Source organism: Sceloporus occidentalis, unplaced genomic scaffold (assembly GCF_023333645.1).
Source record: "Sceloporus occidentalis isolate IW3139 unplaced genomic scaffold, rSceOcc1.0.p SCAF_92, whole genome shotgun sequence".
Classification (NCBI taxonomy): Eukaryota; Metazoa; Chordata; class Lepidosauria; order Squamata; family Phrynosomatidae; genus Sceloporus; species Sceloporus occidentalis.
The window spans coordinates 908,639-929,063 of record NW_028317072.1 but is presented as its reverse complement, the minus strand read 5'-3'; the positions used below and the strand labels follow the sequence as shown (position 1 = coordinate 929,063).

The 20,425-nt window shown below is 39.3% G+C and overlaps 1 protein-coding gene across 2 annotated transcripts in view; it reads left to right on the top strand.

Annotated features, from left to right (window-relative positions):
• CPEB4 (cytoplasmic polyadenylation element binding protein 4) overlaps nt 1-20,425 on the top strand; it is a 79,625-nt gene that overhangs the window by 594 nt on the left and 58,606 nt on the right. For both annotated transcript variants that reach the window (XM_089496694.1, XM_089496693.1), the window contains exon 2: nt 720-2,779. In XM_089496694.1, the coding sequence (XP_089352820.1) occupies nt 1,655-2,779 (1,125 nt within the window). In that variant the 5' untranslated portion in view covers nt 720-1,654. The remainder of the gene's footprint in view (nt 1-719; nt 2,780-20,425) is intronic.

Below are 20,425 nucleotides of genomic sequence, written 5' to 3'. Positions count from 1 at the left end.
CCCTTCCCCTTCCGACATCCCCACCTCTCCTTTCCCCTCCCACCCCACAAATTAGAAGGGGATCCCTTCCCCCACCCCCTCTCTGCCCCCCAACATCCCCGCCTATTTACCTTCCCCTCTTCCAAGTTGAAAAGGGGCTCCCGTCCCCATTCTAGTCCCCATCTCTTTCTCTCTCCCACTCGCAAAGTGAAAGGGGGTCTTTTCCCTTCTCGCCCCCCCTTTCTGCTGCTCCCCCAACATCCCCACCTGCTCACCTTCCTCTCCCCAAATTAAAAGGGTTTCCCTTCCTATCCCACTCCCTGCAACCCCCCCCCCCCAACATTCCCATCTATTTCCCTTCCCTGTCCTCACACTCCAAATTGCTAGGGGCTCCCTTCCCCTCCTGCCCCTGTCTCTGTCGCACCTCCCAGCATCTCCCCAAATTAAGAAAGGGCTCCCTTCTGGCCCTCTCTCTGTTCTCTGCTGCCCCCACCCCAACACCCACTCATTTCCTTCTCACACCCAAATTAAAAGGGGTTCACCCTCCCCGTCCTCCTCCCCTCCCCAAGCATCTGAGCCCCTTTGTTGTGTGTCGCACCATAAATTATTGTTATGGTGTTGGTTTTTTAAATGTCTATGCTAAGCTTCCTAGGCATTCTTCTTCCTCTCCCTCCCTCCCCCGCCTCCACCTTCCGAACACTTGACTGCTGATTTTCTGAGGTGAAATTTTTCCTCTGCAGGCTGCCAGGATTCATCTGAAGGACACACAAGTATCGGATCATAAGAGGAGGCCAGCCCAGAAAAGCAGGAACCCACCCAACCGGCGGCAGCAGCAGCAGCAGCAGCAGCAAGAACCCACCCTTCTCCTCCTGCACAGCTGAACCCCTGTACACACACCCAGCACCCACTGAATGCCCATATCTAGAGGTTTTGTTTTTAACAAAAAGGAACAGATCCACGCAGCTGCCCCCCCCCCCCCCCTTATACAGAAAGGCCTTGTCAGGAGAGCTTCCACTCATGTAGGTGGTTCTACAAGGCAGGGGCAGTAACAGCACAGGTTAGAAGGGTGGGGAAAAGCCCTTCAAGTACAAGCCGTATACCCTTTCTTAAAACCCTGACATAAAATCTTTACATTTTAAGCAGCAAAGACTGTTAGAGTAGAACACAGATATATATTAGAGTATATAGAATTTATTAAATTATTCCAGATTTAAATATATATTTTTGGAGCTGTGAAGGAGTGAGGAGTGCCAGATGTCATGGTTATCTTTTTTCCATTGAAGTGTACGTAGGCAGGTTGAGGCGCTTGATAAGGCAAGGAAGCTTGATTTAAAAATAATCCCAGAAGCTTTGTTTCATCCCCACTTCATTCTTGTACATTTCCTTTTAGGAAAAGAAAACCTCTTATTTTGTTAACCAAAGATTTACTTTCTGTTCCTTCTGGGTTGTCAGAAGGAAATAAACACAAATTGACCCATGTCAATATTTTAAGTAATCTCATGTAAAAGAACCCAGAAATAATATCCAAATCAGATATCAAGGGGCTACGTGGAAAAGGAAGGGGTAGAAGATCTGTTATAAAATATATTTTCTATTCTCTTGCTTTAGTAAAGGAAAGGAAATATTTTAAGGGTTTTTTCCCCTCTAGGCAGAATTCAAATCCTAAATAAAATAAATGGGGGATTACGGGTTTGGCGTTCTAGTGCAAAACAATACTGGGAATAAGTCAGCTTTTCCCGTCAGATTTCATCCACATCTGCAACCTCCGCACCACCATCAAAATGCAACCCCCAGTCCTGCTGCTTTTATAAATAACACAGCTGCCAATGGCAGTAGTGCTGGGTCAGCTTGGCTCTTTCCTGCGCCAGCTGCCCATAACATTCAGGATGAGATTCTGGGGTCAGAAAAATCTAAAGCTCAGCAACAGGAAAAACAAGACTCCCTAGAAAAACAGCAGCTTTCCCCTAGTCAAAGTCAGGAAGCAGGCATGCTGCCTGAATCTGAGAAAGCTAAATCTGAAGAAAACCAGGGGGATAATTCTTCTGAGAATGGCAATGGGAAGGAGAAAATAAGAATAGACTCTCCAGTGTTAACAGGATTTGATTACCAAGAGGCTACAGGGCTAGGTACATCAAGCCAGCCTTTGACATCTACTGCATCTTCTCTGACTGGTTTCAGTAACTGGTCAGCAGCTATAGCTCCTTCTTCTTCAACAATAATCAATGAAGATGCAAGTTTCTTCCACCAGGGAGGGGTTCCTCCTGCTTCAGCTAATAATGGTGCTTTGCTATTTCAGAATTTTCCACATCATGTCAGTCCTGGTTTTGGGGGTAGCTTTTCTCCTCAGATTGGACCCCTCTCTCAGCACCACCCTCATCACCCCCATTTTCAGCATCATCACAATCAGCATCAACAACAGCGGAGGTCTCCTGCAAGCCCTCATCCACCTCCATTTACACATAGAAATGCTGCTTTTAATCAACTGCCTCATCTTGCTAATAATCTTAACAAACCACCTTCTCCATGGAGCAGCTACCAAAGCCCATCACCTACACCATCTTCTTCATGGAGTCCTGGTGGTGGTGGTGGATATGGTGGGTGGGGAGGGTCCCAAGGGCGAGACCACCGCAGGGGACTTAATGGAGGAATAACACCTCTGAACTCCATCTCACCCCTCAAGAAGAATTTCCCAAGTAATCATATCCAGTTGCAGAAGTATGCACGGCCCAGTTCCGCATTTGCACCAAAATCTTGGATGGAAGACAGTTTGAACAGAGCTGACAATATATTTCCGTTTCAGGTGAGATTATTCTAGTAATGCTAGATAGAATAATATGCAGATATGTGACATGAAGTGTTGCATAAATGACAAAGATTTTTTTTTGCATTGCTTTCATGATTATACATGACTGGGGACTTAATTTTAAAAATGCATCTCTAATAAGTAGTTCAGCTTGTGACATTTCAAGTGGCATGATTGCTCATCTCTGAATCATGGACACTCTGTATAATGTTTGTCAGAGAAATAACTATCACCAAATAGTTCATCTATTATATAGTTAGTGTGCTGTCAGATTAGTGCACCTGATCGATCAGACTGGTGGAAGAATGATTATTCTGATAAATTGGGTGAATAAAATAAGTTCTAAAGCATCAGAGTAGCTGAAAGTCTGAGGGTTTTTCCATCTGTTTATTTTCCAAATTGTATGACAAATATGTTCTGTGTGCAGAAAGCAATAACTAAATTCTAAAAGTGTTCGGTTAGAAATGTACTGCTTCGTATTGTCAAATTGATGTTTGATTTATTTCAGATGCTTTTGTACAATTTTAGTCTACTTGAAATTACAATTTTCATATAAAATGTTAAAGCTAGTATTCTCTATCAAGGGCAGAAGATTTTAGCGGTAGACTGTAAGTCTAAAAATAGATGTGGACTGACTTCAGATGTTGGCCTGTCGTGTTCAAATGTGGCCTTATGTGGAACGCTTTAAAAATATTTGAAATCTTTCTCCTGTTGGTTCAAGTTAATGATAATAAAAAAACTGCCAGCCAGGTAATACAGTAGAGATGCAGAAAATATTTATATTTGATTTCTCCTTAATTTCAAATTAAGTCTGGTCGGTTAGGTTTTTTTAAAAGAGAGGATTCTGAAACCTTAGGATTTATTGGTAGAAAAAGATGGCAAAATTATTGAGTTTGTAATCAGGGTATAATCAGATAGTTGTATCTACATGTCTTACTTTAATTCTGAATGGGAAAAAATATAAATGGTTATTAAGAAGAAGCACAAAACTGTGTTTGATACAGCCTTAAAGATCTAAATTTATTTTGCAATCCAGTAATATTGTAACGAGAATTGACATTTCTTGTGTTATGTCTGGCCTTTGGCAAGATTACATTCATTAGCAAGGCTTTTTTAGTACATGTAATCAGAAGTCCTGAAATCATTTTAAAGTCTGGAAGCAATATAAAGGTTCCTGCAGAAAACCAAATTTAACCTTGGAAACCATTAGCCGTAGGAATCATCTGGAGTTTGGGAGGGGGAATGCATTGAGCCAGACTGCAGCAAGGCTTGATTCCCTATTATATTCATTCTGGATCATCATAACATGGAAAGAGCTACTCTGTGACAGAATAAAATGTGTCCTTGCTCTTGTCATTGAGCTCTCAAATCTAAGGATTTTGGAAATGGAAGTTTTCGCTTGCTGTAACATATGTTTTAGTTACCAGTATTGATGTGTGCTTTTCTGAGAATTGTGACAAAAAATAATAATTTGCAGCTGTATGTATCAGTTTACCGAAGCAGACACGTAAACTGAATGACATGTCAGGACCAAATCTGACTCTATTTTGGGCCTAGCAAAAAAAGATATTTTAATAAAACGTTAAGTCAGTTGCAATTGCTTGTGCTATGGGCTAAACCCAGGGAAGGAAATAGTACTATGGATCTAGAACATTCTCCATTGAATTTCAGAATAATCTGGGCATTTGTCCTTTGTCTTATGAAATCTTTCTTTCTTTCTGTCATTATTTCTTTCTTTCTTTCTTTAGGCTACTTTACAATTGTACTTTACAATTGTCTAAAAACAGACAAACTGCTCCTCATTGTTTTAGTGAGTGTGCATGGTATAAATGTAATTCAAAGCAAAATGTGTGCAGAAATGTGTTATGAGGGTTTACAGATATGAAGGATTCTAAATGCAGCAATTCAGTTATGTCTGTGGAACTATTTCTTAGGACTTACTTGAGTCTATGTTTAATATCATTGCACATACTATCTTGGCAGTTGTAACAAACAAAATGGCTCACATAGATGGCAATATTATTTGTTCCTGATTAACCCCCTTCACTGAGTGACCTCTTCTGATTTTAATGTACCTGTATATAAATAGCTTCCTTATGTAAAAATAGTTCCTTCCCTTCAAAGAGGGATTTTGCACTGTATATAACTGTAATAATTACAGAATTGTCATTTGCAGAAGCTAACCTTATCTGAATGCCATGTAAAATACAAAGTCTATATTCCTGAGGAACTGTATTTTATGACGAAAAGGTTCTCTGCTAAACATACAGAACTGGCTTGCTTTTTTAACTGTACTGAATAATATTCATGTAGATAACCAAGAAGAACTCAGTATTCTGCCATGTTTTAGGGAAAGCTTTATTTTTAATTTAAAAGAGTGGTCATTGACTATTTTTGATATAAATCTAGTATTGCACTTGGATCTTGGAATTCAGAAATGGTTAATTAAACTTGCATAAATGATCAGGCCTACGTTCCTGTGGCACAAAATTGAAAGAAGGATTCTGTGCTGAAACATAGCAGGAAATAAACCAAATTCTAACCACCCCAAGTGGCCTGGAGCAATATAGGACCAAGCAATGGATGTTGAAAGGATGCCAAAATGTATATCCAGTGAATGAACCTAGTTCTGCACCTAGCAGCAGCTATTGGCATTGCTTGCACCACTTTCTCCCTGATGAGATACTGCAGTGCTGCATAAGAGCTTGTGTAATGTGATACTGGGAAGGAGACAGGAACTCCACCAACTCTATTAAAGAACTTTTTTCTGGACCTTCAGGGTCCCTTGAATCTATAAAGGCTAATATGGTACTTTGACCTTGATTAAGGTGCTTTGAAATATCCGTGATAGAGAGCTAATTATTTCGGCAGGTATCCATTATAATCTACTGACCTAGATTGGGGGAAACAATAAGGGCCTAAATCCACTTGTTAGTCCAAACCTAAACAGATCCATTGTACCAGTGGGAACTTAGTAAGCCAATACTTACATAAGTTACATTGATTTTGATGGGTCTGCTCACACTGAGGTGAACATTGAATTTAGGGCCTTGTATAATGCATGTGCACACAGAGTAAAATACAGCTTACTTCATATGTAGGGTCAGTAGCAGTTGCTGAGATAGTGAACAATGAACAGATAAAAGATGGACAGTTGGACACTGAACATTAGTTTCCCCTCAGTGTCTGCTTGCCCTTGTATCAGCTGTCTGGATGCACTTAGGAAAGTGTGAATTGGTTACCCAAGCACAGAATACAAGTGTGTGACCTTAGGCTGTTACTACTAGGATAGTAAAGGGAGAAGACAGCTGCATGCAGAGCCTCCAATTGAGAACCTGTAGTTGGGTGCTGATTCAGAAACATAGTGCTGAGTTATGAAAGTTGTGCATGTGACTTGCTCTCCCTTTTAACTTTAAAGGACCAGTGTTCTTGGCAAATGCAGTGTGGACGAATGCAGTCAGCCTGGCAGTGTTAGTTTTCTGTGGCCTACTAGTGCCAGTGGAAAGGTAGATCAGCTTGGTATTTGATGTTGGGACAGAATGGGGAAGGGCAGAGAAGGACAGGAAATCCGGCTCTGGGCAAAGTAAGGTCTACTTACTATGTACATGCTGCTGATAATATATTTTTTTAACTGCACATGTTATTGAGCCTGGTTGAGAGAATTACATGTGCAGATAGAAACATCCACTATCTGATCTTTTATGGGTGTTAAATTTCTTAGAATATCAGCTTTTAGAAGGACACCTTCAGAACACCTCAGCTGCATGTAAAACTGTTAAACTGCATTTTGTTCAGAGTCAGGCTTCCTTTTCCTTTTTTCTAGGTGGGGGCTTCCTTTCTGATTCTAGAGACAGTTCTTGAGATAACCTAATGTGCACATAGTCATTGGGGAGGAAGGTGAGCCTTTCATAATTACTTCCAAGACTGTTGCAAGGACAAGACAACAATCCAGAAAATATCACTGCAAAAATAATTCTTGATATAGTTCAGTTTCTAATGCTAGGACAAAAAGAGGAGGGACTGTTGACTATATTTTCTTATGATTATCTTGCAATTCTTGTAGTGCTGTAAAATGTGAGTGCATTATGTTTTCACACAGGAGATGGATGCAAGAGTGCCCCAATCTTGTGAGGGCGCTGAATAAACACTGTACAACAAGACAGAGTTCTGGATCACTGGGAACAAGGAAGTGTTTTCATTGAGCTTTCTCTTCCTCAAAGTGGGATTAACTACACAAACCACTGAACTTTCATCCATGGTTTGCTGATTGTGAGGTCCAAACTAGACTCCCTAGTTTATCTCTGTTTTGATTGTTTTGTCCATTCCCTGGACTGTGGCTTATCAAGAGAAAGGCATCCAGCTGGAGTGCCATGTATAGCTATCACAATAAGTGAGGTCTGTGATTCGTTTACCAGCTTCCACTTGCAATCGGAGTGCCTTCTGTTGTAGGGCAGCACAAAGCATTGTTCCCTGTAAAATGTGGGCTACAAATAGTAAGATAAATACCACATACTATTTCTCTATGTTTTTTTCTTTTAAAATATGTACATATGAGATAAATTTCACAGAAAACAGGAGCTTGGCACTTCGCCTGCATCAAATGTGGGGAACCTTCAGTTTTCTAAATGTTTTTAAACAACAAACCCCTCATTACTTTATCATTGGAAAGCTGGCTGCCACTTCTGGGAGTCCCACAGTTGATAGCAAATGGTGCTCCTTACTGTCCAGCTTAGAGTGTAGTATTCAGCTAAAGATTCAGTGAAGAAAAGGAAACTGCTCTTGGAAATAATAGCATACCATGCAAGATAAATTTCTGTTGTTTCCCTTTTTGAGGGAAGACTTGATATTGGTATGAAAAACTATACTTCGACGTACCCCATTGCCTTATTTTCTACTGTATTACATTTTGAGAACATAGAATAAGATTGCACATAGAAGTTGGTTTTTGCTGATGCACTGGCTTTATGCTTTCAGATACATTCTTCCTGTTGTCTACTTCCATGTAGAAGTGGGACACCCTGCCTGTTTTATAGTAATGAAAGTTATGGTTGAGAAATGAAGTCATACCCTTGATGATAAGGTGAAATCTTATTTCCAAAAGGACTTATTTTCTTATATCAATAGTCTTCTGTAATAATAAGCAAAACCACGTTATTGTTAGCTGCTCTTTTGTTGACCTCAACTCATCGTGACCCATCATCTCCAAGCTTCTCTATCCTCCACTTTGGTCTTTTAGATTCAGGCCTTGTCCTTCCTAACTGAGTCTAGCCATATAGCCTGTGGTCTTCCTCTTTGCTGCCTTCTACCTTTTCTAGCATTATTGTCTTTTCTAATGAGTCATACCTTCTCATGATGTGGCCATAGAACAACCACCTCAGTTTAATCATCTTGATTTCCAAGAAGAGTTCATGCTTGATCTGGTTGAGAATCCATTTGTTTGTCTTTTGCCTGTCCATATATTCTCAGCATTCTTCTCCAGCATCTCTTCACTGTCCAGCTCTCACACCCATACATGGTGATGGGAAAAACAGTGGGATGGATGATTTTAACTTTAGTGATCTGTTGTATATCTTTACTCTTTAGGATCTTGTCTAGTTCTAGCCCAGTTCAAAACAATAGCCTGAAAAAATTAATCTAAAGTAGGAATCTTTTCAATATACTCACTGATATTTTGCTATAAAAGAAATGTTTCCATCCTTAAAATGTCTGCTTTTCCACACCGTTCCATTTAAATCATCAGAGCTATTTGTACATAAGCAGTTTCTCACTAGCAAGCAAAATGTTAATTGTGCTATTGCTATGAACTCCAGGAATTGGCCTGAAAAACTTTTTTTGGATTTTGATGTGATAAATTATTGAATTTTTAACTGGATGTTTTAAAATCTATTTGTCATTATCTATTTGTATTTGCCTTATGCTCTTGAATTTCTCCTGCTCTATTTTCAATAGTAAAACACCTTAATTTGCATTAGCAGCTGTGAAAAATGTATTTAGAATTCTTATCTTACCTGATCATAGTTTTCTAGTCCTTGAACATGCTCCTGACATCAACACCTTAAATTTATAAAAATGGCATTTTATAAGGCAATGTTTTGTATGATTCCTTGTGTTTTCTAATTTTTAGAAAGAGGTCACTCACCCATCTGGATTAGACGGAGCTATGAGGACAGCAGAGATATTGGTTTATACATTGTCCAAGTAGACCCAATTGGCTTCATTGGTTTTTCTTTTTTTCCTTTTTTATAAACTACAGTTTGTGATTTCATGGACCCAGTCCTCCAATCCATCAAGCTCACATCTTCATATTGGTAGAAAACATTTTTTTTAACTTCAGCAGGAAAGTCTTCACTGATTCTTTTGCCCTTCCTTTTAAATAGTCAAAAATTGCATTTAAGAATGCCTGTTTTAAACCAGCAAACTAAACAGAGAGTTGTAAAACGAAAGGCAAACATAGAATGAGCACAAATGTACTACCAAGGGAATGGCTGAGGCAGTTCTACTTCTTTGTAAAAGAGGCATGCATTTTTTTCCTCTCAGCCGCCTGTCCTCTATATCCATGTTTTACAGGAAAAGCTGGAACGTGGGTGAGGAAGATCATCTGGTGTGTGTATGTGCCTTTAAGTCATCTGTTGGCCAATGGTAACTCCATGGATTTCATAGGGTTTTCTTAGGCAAGAGAAGGTTTTGTCACTTCCTTCCTCAAACATAGCCAATAGCCAACATCACCTGGTAGACATTAGCAGTCTCCCATCCGAGTACTAGCCAGAATTGACCCTGTTTAGCTTTCCTGAACAGGTGGAATCTGGTGCCTTATCAGCTTGTAAACACTGCTAATTAGATATTGTTTCAGATAATCATGTGAGCTCCCCTCTTCCAGTTCACTGAACATTTTAGACAGCATTTTAGAGCTTTGGTCTCTTGACCAGCAGTGGTATACAAACTCTAATTGAGTAATCTGTGAGAAAGTCACAGGGTTGGTCCAAATTGCCCTTAGAGCTCTACTTGTTTTTCCCCTCTCACAATGGAGATTGAGACCATACTGACATATCTGCATGCATAATGATTTTTTAAAATCATCAGCTGCCTTGAAGTACAGAAACAAGATGAATGTTGAATCTGATTTGCAGCTAGAGCGAACGGACATTACACCCAGTTTTTCTGAAGATTGTTCACAAAAATGGACATGCCTATCACTTCAGGAAGACAGGACTGTTATTACTGAGTTTACGTATCCTGTAAATAGTGAGTGCTTCAGGTAAATTGTTTGCAACATCAGTAAACTTAGTTACTGATCCCATCAAAGAATGTTTCCTTTAAAAGATGTTCCACAGCTTTTGCTACAGGCACATTTGTCACACCCAGACAGGCTTTTGAGTGTTTGAGTCTGGTGTCCTGTTTGGCAACGTAGGGGAGAAGTTGCCCCACCTTGGGAAATGCAGTGTAGAAACTTTCAGCAGTAACTGGTCGGATAATACAGCTACAACTTGTTATACCTCCAACTCCTTGAGTCTGGTTTTGTCTCGGTACGAGTGGGGTGAACGAGTGATACCATATGAGCTCATCATGCTGTAATAACACAAGAGGTTACCAGAAATGTAAGTGTTATAATTTTATACTTTTTCTGCTTTTGCAGTGTGCAGAATTTTTTATGCAGTGTTCCTGAAATGGTGTGTTATGTGAATGGGATTAGTACTTGAATTACAAGGGGCCAAACTATTTGCATTATTTGGCAGTATATGCAGCTACTGTTTGAAAAGCACAATGTGTCTAAAATTGTCAGTAGTTAGAAGCTGAGGCTTATGGATTTCATTAACCCCTTCAACCTGTCTTGGCTTATAGTTTGAACACTGGGGTTGTATCCACATTGCAGAATTAAAGCATTTTTGACACCACTTTAACTGCCATGACTATCCTACAGAATCCTGGGTTCTAGTTTGATGAGGCACCAGAACTCTCTAACAAACCATGCTGTATATCTCATAAAAATATAAATCCTGAGATTCTGCTGGAAAGATTCATGGCAGTTAAAGTGGTGTCAAACTGCTTTAATTTCTGCAGCGTGGATACACCCTAGGAGGAACCTCCCTGTTTAAATAATGGTATTCTGGTGCTGTGCTGCAGATGAAAAGGTTATTGTTTTGCAAGTTTGTCATTTCAAGGATTCTTGCTTGTATCCAGAACAAACTGGAACAAGGAGATTTGGCTGCTTATTGCTAGAAAAGATGCTGATGCCCCAAAGCTGTATTTATATCAAAACCTTTGAAAGTCAGAGTTATTGCATAATTGTTGGAGACTCTTATTTCTAATATATTCAAGAGTAATGCAGTTCATGCAGTGAATGTTGAGAGTATGCTGTTCTAAATATCCTTCCCCCCCTTTGAAGATAGCCTTTATGCATTTTGAGCTGTGATTTCAAACTGATTAGTGTTACTACCTTTTTTTTAAAGTAAGTACATTTTAATCTATAAATGAACTTATATTGAGACTTTTGGGTGTGAAAACAGCTAGCTGACATAATTCTTAACGGGTTCCTTGAGGTGAGAGTGACAGCAGTGCGATTACCAATTCGGAGACAAGTTTCTTTTCCTAATCAAGGGAAGAGTTGGAGATCGCCACAAGGGCATGAGAGAACCTCACCAAGTTCCAAGGCCTGTAAATGGGTGATGATGAGGACAATTCCCTCTGCATGCAAGCACTGGGCCAACAGCTGCACTTTTTCTTTTTTAACATTACTGCAGTGATAATATTTGGATTTATTAGATAAAAAGGAATGTTTGATACAGTGGTGTCATCAATGTCTGAGTGAGTTTTCTGCCTTTCATATTAATGTGAGATATCTTGAGAATATTCCTAAGAAGCTTCAAGATTGCAGATTTAAAAAAAGAAAGTCTAATAAAACAGAAAAATGGGAAATACACACATATATATTAATGTAATGATTTAAAGTTGGAAGATAGGTGGTTTCTGTGAACACTTTGCAAGAAAGAATGGACAATAGAAGAAAACTGGTATACTTTGAGAAAGTTGATTTGATTTGTCTGGGTGTATTTCAGTATTTTAATAACTGGAGGACTCCTTGTGGAGAAAGAAATATTAACTCATTTGTATGGCAAGATTTGGTTTAACAAAAGAAGGGTGAATGTGCATCCCATGGAAGATTATTGTATCTCAGCAATCCGGTGAAAGATACTAGAAGAATTTAGATTAATGAAAGAAGACTTTAGGAACTTCATAATAATAAACGTTGGGTTAAAGGACAACACAATGGAACCCATGGATCTGGAGGACCCTGAGGGGGAAATGGAAGAAGAATTGGAATCTGGAATGGAAGATCAGGACAAAGGAATCCCTTTAGAGTGTGAAGGGATGACTATAGATGGAGGTCTGATGCTAGATTGGGATGATTTTAGACAACTGGAGGTGGCCCTGGAGGAGTTGGGAGAGAAAGCTGGCAACATTGGAGATGGTGCAGAGTGTAGAGGAAAGGATGTGGGTGTGTGGGGTGTTGTCAGCACTGGCAAAATAAAATGGCTTCAAACTGATTTGAAGTCTACCTGTTCAGACAACATACAGGGCCTACAAATTGGAGCGCGTGCGCACACTCACACACACACACAGAGCTCTAATACTTTACTTTAACATGGAAAATGTGAATCATTGCGCCAGCATATAAACAGCATGGCGTGAGTGTGAGAATGCAAGAAATCCAAGGCAGCATGCAGAAGTGGTCTGGAGCATGTGCCCTGGGACTTGTGATGCAGCCATGGACACCATTGCTCACCATATGTTTTTTTGTTTTGCTTTGACCATACAGTTACATGAGTGGCCAGCTGCACCATCAACCCATTGCACCATCAGGCTGTAACAAGACACAGCAGGTCTTCACTAATGCAATGGATGTAATTAAAACATACAAACCAGAGGGTCCAGCAGGAGGGTATGGGGTGAAGGGGGGAAGTTGGCATGTATGAGGGCCCTCCATGATCGTGATTTGCCATGGGAGCACCAATACACTCTATGGGCAGTGTATCACTCATGTGAGTGTGTGGCTGGTCACACGAGGCATCCAATGGCATGGCAACTGGTTGAGAAGAAGAAATTCTGGTTTTGGGTAATGTATTCCAGCATGCATAGTGTGGAGGCAAATAACAAAACAAAACCCAACAACCAAGAAGTGTGGCTTAACACTGGGTGGAGTGACTGCCCATAGGTGTTTGGTCCACCTTGGGAGTGGGTCGTGTGGACAGCAGGGCTTCCAACTGGTTTGGGAAAATCTATAATTGACCCAGTTTCTCATCTTCATCTGCACTCCCCCACAGTTGGATTTACTTAATGTCTTGGAAAGAGAGATAAATGAGGAAAAAACAAATGAGACCAATAGAAATGCCCTTTATGTAAGGTTGTCCCTCCTCCAGGTACTGTAATATGTTGTGTGGAAGGAGGTGCCTAATTTGAGTTTAAGATGATAATATGGGTCTTATTGCTTGACATTGGTATTGATACAGTCTGAAGGAAGAAGTGATCATAAGTCTGTTGATCTAATAAATGATTTAAAAAGGTTATTAAGATTGATTTATATAGGTTTAGTATCTTGGACATTTAGGAGGGATATGGATATGAGACTTGGTGTATAGAGATTCTGTTAAGTAAAATTTAAAAAGAAAAGAAAAATATACAAGGAATTAGATATTTACATTAAAATGAAGGGAAGATTTAATTTTTCCATGGGAATGGTTGGGAGGTATCCCTGATGTTATGATAGATTGTTGTTAAAAGAGAAACTGAGATGGCAGGGTTTTTTTAGTCCATGCACAGGGCGCCATTAGTGTCCTTGCACACCATGATGACGTCCGCACGGCGCTGTTTGGGTGCTGTGCTGCACGGATGTTATCATGCCGCCCCCTCGTATGGACAGGTGCATGCCATGATGGTGGCCAGGGTGTGCAAAGAGACATCTTTACAGGTCCATAGTTTAATTGCTCAAGAGAAGATTGGAAGTCACTTTTATCTTCTCTCTTATTTACTGTGCTTTTGTTATTTATATTCATGTTTTTCTTGGTTTTTCTTTGCTTTGTTTTTTTCTTTTTGTTCCATATATTGTTGCTCTGTTTTCCTGTATGTAGAAAAATCTCAATAAAAATATTTTAAAAATGAAAATGAATCTATATTATGGAATAGTACATTTGTAACTGAAACAGTAACCAACCCAGATTGGATCTGTATGTTGTTTAGTCTGCTAGTGTGTCCTCTTGCACTATTCAACACTCCAATAAGCAATGTTGCAAGATCAAAATAATATCTAAGCTGTTTTGAAGAAAAACTTCAACTTTATATCCCTTTTAAATGGAGCCACTGTAGTGATATATCGATTAATAACTGTTGCCTTTTGTCATAAATTAAACATTTATTATTACCATGAATGTTTCTGTTTACGAAAATATACTCACAAACTGAAGTTTGACTTTCTTAGGAGCTTTTGGATTCTCAACAAAATGCACAAAATAGAACGATGATCCTGGGATGTGTCTCTGAGAAACAGCTGCTATATCCTTATCTGTTGACAGCATTCTATTCTTCAATGGGAGAATGTAGCCATTTAGTAATGTAATCTTTATTAGGCAGGCTGTTATTAGCACAATTATGTGCTTGTTCTTAGTAGACTTTGCAATTCAGTATCCTTGGAACCATCTGCTAAAGTAAAACTTCATATTTGTTACAGAAAGCTGTAGCAAATCCAACTATTCATGCTTTATTGTGGTGTTGACCACCAGCTTAATTATTACGCATGTATGGTCATCAGCTTGATTGAATCATTCATGTAGGCATTCTGTGGTCACTAACGTGATTGTTCATCTAAATACTGGATTTCATTGGATTCTTGGTTGCTAGTACCATGTATCAGTGAATTGTGTGTGTGTGTGTGTTTGACAGAGAACCTATTTAGGTGTAATGTATTTGATAGAAAAATACTTCACAGGTGTGATGTTACTATAAGAAATGGCCCTTGGATGGAAGAAATCTACTTCATTTTCCAGGGTACATTTCCACAAAACTACAAGAATTAAGAGATAAATTACACATTCCAAAATATTTTATGGCAGTCCTGCTGTCTTACGCCATTTCAGAATGAAAATATAAGTCTACCTCATAATCCCTGTGCAGTTTATGCTAGCTCGCAGAAGTGCCTCACTCTCGTTGTTAACTGCCCTCGAGTCGACCCTGATTCGTAGCGACCCCATGGAGGAAACACTCCCTGTCTCCCACTGCTCTGCTTAGGTTCTGTAAATTCAGACCCATGACCTCCCTAACTGAGTTTATCCATCTAGTGTGCGGTCTTCCTCTCTTTTTACTACCCTCTATCTTTCCTAACATTTTTGTCCACTTTCTTCACTGTCCATCTGTCACATCCATACATGCTGATGGGGAATACAATGGCTTGGACGATTCTAACTTTAGTGCTCAGTTGTGTATCTTTACACTTTAGTATCTTGTCTAATTCTTTCATAGCTGTCCTTCCCATTCCTACTCTTCTTATTTCTTGACTGTGTCTCTGTTCTGATCAGTATTTGATCCAGGATATGGGAATTTTTTGACTATTTTGATTTCTTCATTATCTGTGTTGAATTTACATAGAATTTACAATGTGGTCATTATTTTTGTATTCTTTATGTTCAGCAGTAAGCCTGCCTTTGCACTTTCTTCCACTAGTAGTATGGCATAATCTACACCAGGGGTAGGCAACCTGCGGCCCGCGGGCCGGATGCGGCCCGGTGAGGCCTTGGGACCGGCCCCAGCCCGGTCCTGCCGCCGATTGCCACCGGGGCCTTTGGTCTCTCGCGTGCAGGGGCAAGGGGGGCAATTGTCTATAGATGCCTCAGAAATATGCATTTATATTAACATTTTTTTTAAAAATCAGCAAAAATTTTTGCGTGTCCTCCACTTTTTTTTAAAAAAGTGTCCACCATTTGAAAATGTTGTCCTACATTTGTCTCGGTTTATTTATTTATTTAATTTTTTTTTTAATTTTTTAATTATTTATTTTTTGGCTTCGGCCCCCCAGTTGTCTGAGGGACAGCAACCCGGCCCCCGGCTCAAAAAGGTTGCCTACCCCTGATCTACACATTTTAGATTGTTGATGATTCTTGTTGGTGTTCCTTCCTCCTGTTTTCACTTCCCTTCTTCTGAGTCTAAACCTCCTCTTTGGGAGCTAACTGATACATATGCCTTCTTATTCTGAGGAAGGCATTTCTCTTGCTTCTCCTATAATATAGTGAATATTTGCTTTACAGAGATCAATGGGTTCTCTTTAAATTTTAAAACATGAAAGAAAAACTAAAGTTGCAAGTGACTTTCACATCTGCTTTTTACAACATGTTGTAATATACAAAGCAACCTACAATCACTCATAGACAACAGTCCTTAACAGACACAAGAGAAAAAGAATCCCTAAGTGGAAACCTATTTCTGTTTAAGAGGCTGGTTTGATCTCATTTGTTCCTTACTTACATCTACAGTAAACTAGCTGATAGCCAGTTTCTATAGTTAAGTATGTGCTGGCCAAAGTACAAATGGATGCGTTAAAGACAGAGTATGAGCTTTATTGATCAGGTCCCTTTATTGATCAGGTCCCGTTAAGGCTTGGTAGTATATTAGAGCAAAAGCTGTTTTCCAAGTTTTTACCACTCTGCCCCTTCTCTTGAACTCTTGAAACACAAATTGAAGAGAACAGTTAGCTTAAGTTTCTGCTCCCTTTTACCATATACAGTCAGCCTTCTATATTCCATGAATTCAAGCATCCATGGCTTTGAAATACTGATAAAAAAATACCAGTATATAAATTTCAAAAATCAAAGCTTCTTTTTGCCATTTTATGTAAGGAGCACCATTTTACTATGCCTTTGTTTTTAGTGGGATATGTGCATCCATGGATTTTGATATCCAGGGGACCCTGGATCCAAACCTCGGAGGATAGCAAGATCCCTCTGTATATTTAAGCATATGCATTTTGTCCTTAGCTTTCAGGAACTATGATGGCTTGCTGAGGAAATGAATGGGCCTGTCCTTTGCATTTATGAAGCAGCTTTTTGCGAACATGGGAGAGAGGGACATACAATATTATTTTTCTTCTTGGCATCAAAATAGATTTTATTCCAGAGCTGTGCATATGCTAACTTAATGCATCGTTCCCTAGTAACATATCCAGGTTTATCTCAGAATAATGTTTAAATAGGGATCCACCAGGACAGATACATTCTGCCTATGGAAATGTTTCACTATGGCTACAAAAGGCTATCTGTAGCTGAAACTGGGTCAGCACACTGACAAAAAAATAAAATATTATGGGTTATGGCAGAATAAAAGCTTTGGCTATAAGGAGATAAAAAGAAATGTGAACTAGTCTGCTTGGGACCATTATGCTTTAAATTTGGGTGGGTAGGTGGGAAGGATCAGTACAGTATAAAATAGTTTGTAAAATAAGTGGGTGAGTGGCTCAATGGCTCAATATTTGTTCTTTTGATACCACTGGGAAGTAGCCAAGTACTTGTCAGTCAGGTAGAGGCAACAGCCTCCCTCTTTTGACCTAACCATTGTGTATATACATTAGTTTAGTAGAAGGCAGATGAGTCAATTTTTTGGGAACTAGGTGAATTGTAGGGATGTGGTGGCTTAGTGGTTAAGATGCCAAGTCTGATGATCAGAAGATCATAAGTTTGGCAGTTAGAGGCCCAAGTGCTGCATGATGGGGTGAGCCCCTGTCACTATCCCAGCTTCTGCCAACCTAGCAGTTCAAAAGCATGCAAATGCAAGCAAATAAATAGGTACCACATCGATGGGAAGGTAACAGCATTTGGTGCAGTCATGCTGGCCACATGACCACCAGAGCAGTCCTTGGACAATGCTGGCTCTTTGACATCGTAGTGGAGATGAGCACCAGCCCCTTTCGACTTGACATTCATGTCAAGGAACTACCTTTACCTTTGGGCCTGAACAGACAGGCCACAATCAAGCTGCTTTGGGTCACTTTGGAGGTATGCTGTTTAAATGATGCATGCGTCCTAAGCGGCCAGAAGCGGTGCCAAAGCCATGCTCCAGTCCTAAGGACTGGAGCATAGCTTTGGGGCAACTTCTAGCCTCTTAAGATGCATGTGTCATTTAAACAGAATACCTCCAAAGTGACCTGAAGCAGCTTTATTTGGGCCTGTGTGTTCGGGCCCTTTGTTATATTTGTGATCAGACTCTTAGCACGTGCCATGGCTTTTAAGAATATGTGTACAGAAATAGATGGTAAGAGCTGGGTCATTAGTTGTGCTGTCCTTGATATCTTTGTGACTTCAGACATGTACTGAATAAATGTTTGATGGCTTTCACAGACATTTGCAAGACATGTCAGGGCTAAAAAGTGGTCTGCACTGATTCAACACCACTTTTTCTTTAATTATGATGATTACACGACTACTTCCAAATACTTTCAGATCCTTCCTTGATGTTCTAATGTGCTCAGTATTATATAGGCTCTTGATCACAGGTTGATTTCGCTTTACTTATTTTCTGGAAAAGTTGGGGCAGAAATTTGCAAGTACTGTCTGACTAAATAGAATTGTTGGCACATAACTATTTCTAATAAGATCAGGTTCACATTCATCAGCTGCAGCACAGAGTGAGTTCTGGTGACCCATAAGATTAACTTGAGATCTTCACCAGTACTTGGCAAATACAAGAAGAGTAAATGGAATTATTACTGAACGAAGTACAAAATTAGTATTCCTTGAAGGTACTTAACATTTGTAGTTACACAATAGTATTTTAGTGTTTACTATGCTTTTACAGTCTCTTCCTCATCCTTGTAATATATATCAGTATCTACTGTTTCTTTTTCACTGTTGGAAACTGACACTGAGAAAAAGTATTTTGCCTTAGGTTACTTATTTAATCTGTAGCTAAGTTAGAGGGCAGAACCTATATAGGCTCATGTTCTTATTACTATTATATTAGATAGTAGGAACCAATACAGCAGTCTCGTATGTTTCATTAGATTTTAACTTTTCACTCTTCCATCATTTTGTCTGTGGAGCATGCTGATCCCATTATGGCTGAAGCAGAAATATGACATGTTGGACTGCAACTCTCAGTGTTCTTCACCATTGTCTATGATAGCTGGGCCCGAAGAAAATTACAGTACAACCATAACTGGAAGTCTGCATGATTCCTTCTCTTGGGCTAAATTCTAACATTGCCTGTTCAGCTTTATTTACTTGCTCTAATGGTAATGTGAGAGCTGCAATGATGCTGACTCAGGTTGATTGACTTAGACTCACATCAGACTTGAGTCACTGAAGTGGACTTGAGTCTACAATAAATGATGCACTACTCAACTCAATTCACATTTCATATTTTACTGACCAGCTTCCCTGCCTTGTTACATAACACATTCATCCAGAAACATTACAGAATGAAAAACGGTCTGCTGAGTAGACTAAAATCCCTGCTTTAAGCCCAGAATGTGGAGTACATTTCTTAGAGGGGAACAGCAAATGTGTTAGGCAGTGGGATTAAGGTAGAAGGATTCTTCTAAAGCTTTTCCAAAACATTAGAAAGCTTCTCTGATGTGCAGTGGGGCGAAGCTGCAGAATAGCTTTCTGGGTATTAACTCATTTTTTAATATGAAGATCTCAGTTGGGAAATGTCATCATTCTGTTAAAATTCAGTAATGTCAAAAAGATTTTTAGCTTGGCACACCTTTGCACTTTCCCAAATAATCTTATATTTGACGTCATTTGTGAACTTGTTTGGGAGGATCCTAGTTGTGTGCAAAAAAAAAAAAGTTCTGAATGTAACTGATGAAATCATGGGAATAAAATGGAATATGAATGTATTTTTAAAAAGGACATTAATTTATTAATTTATAATATGCTCTTGTAATAACAAGGGCTCCTGCCTGCTTTTCTTTTGCACATGTTTAAATGCTCCCTCAGTTTTGGTTGAAAGTGGCCTCTTCATTTTCTCTGTTCATGTAAGATGCAGTTTTGGTCGCTTCACAAATTCCAGGCCTAACATGGCCCAACTAATAATGCCATCACCACTTGAAACTATCAAGAAATTATAAAATATTGAGTTAAGCAGTTAGCTAGACTTGACCTAGATGACCTAGATGGCTTAAATTCCAGAATCTTATCTGTAGAAATTCAAAGCCAAAGACTTCTTCAGCCAAGGCCTTGGTTCTGATCATTAAGAAAGGAGTATCTGCTGCATTTGAATGTGTGGTGTTGGGAATGAATGATTAGCCATATGCAACAGAAAGCTAGGCAGAAAAAACAATTGTTGCCTAAAATGGGATTCTGAAATGAAACTAATGTTCATTTAAATATTTATTTGTAAATTGTAGGGACTGTGCCTTATTGTTAGAATAAAATTCATTTAGATTGTTAATATATCTTTCCTAAAGGGGGCAAAGTTCAAGTACCGGTATGTGCATACTAAACATAAGTTGGGTTGCCATAAGTCAGGACCTCCAAACCGGGACAAATGTAGGACAAAATTTTCAAATGGAGGACACGCGAAAAAAGTTGTATAGTTTACTTAGGTCTCTTAAAAATGTCCTTAGAACTAAATTAGAATTTGGACTTGTAACACAGAATGGGTTCC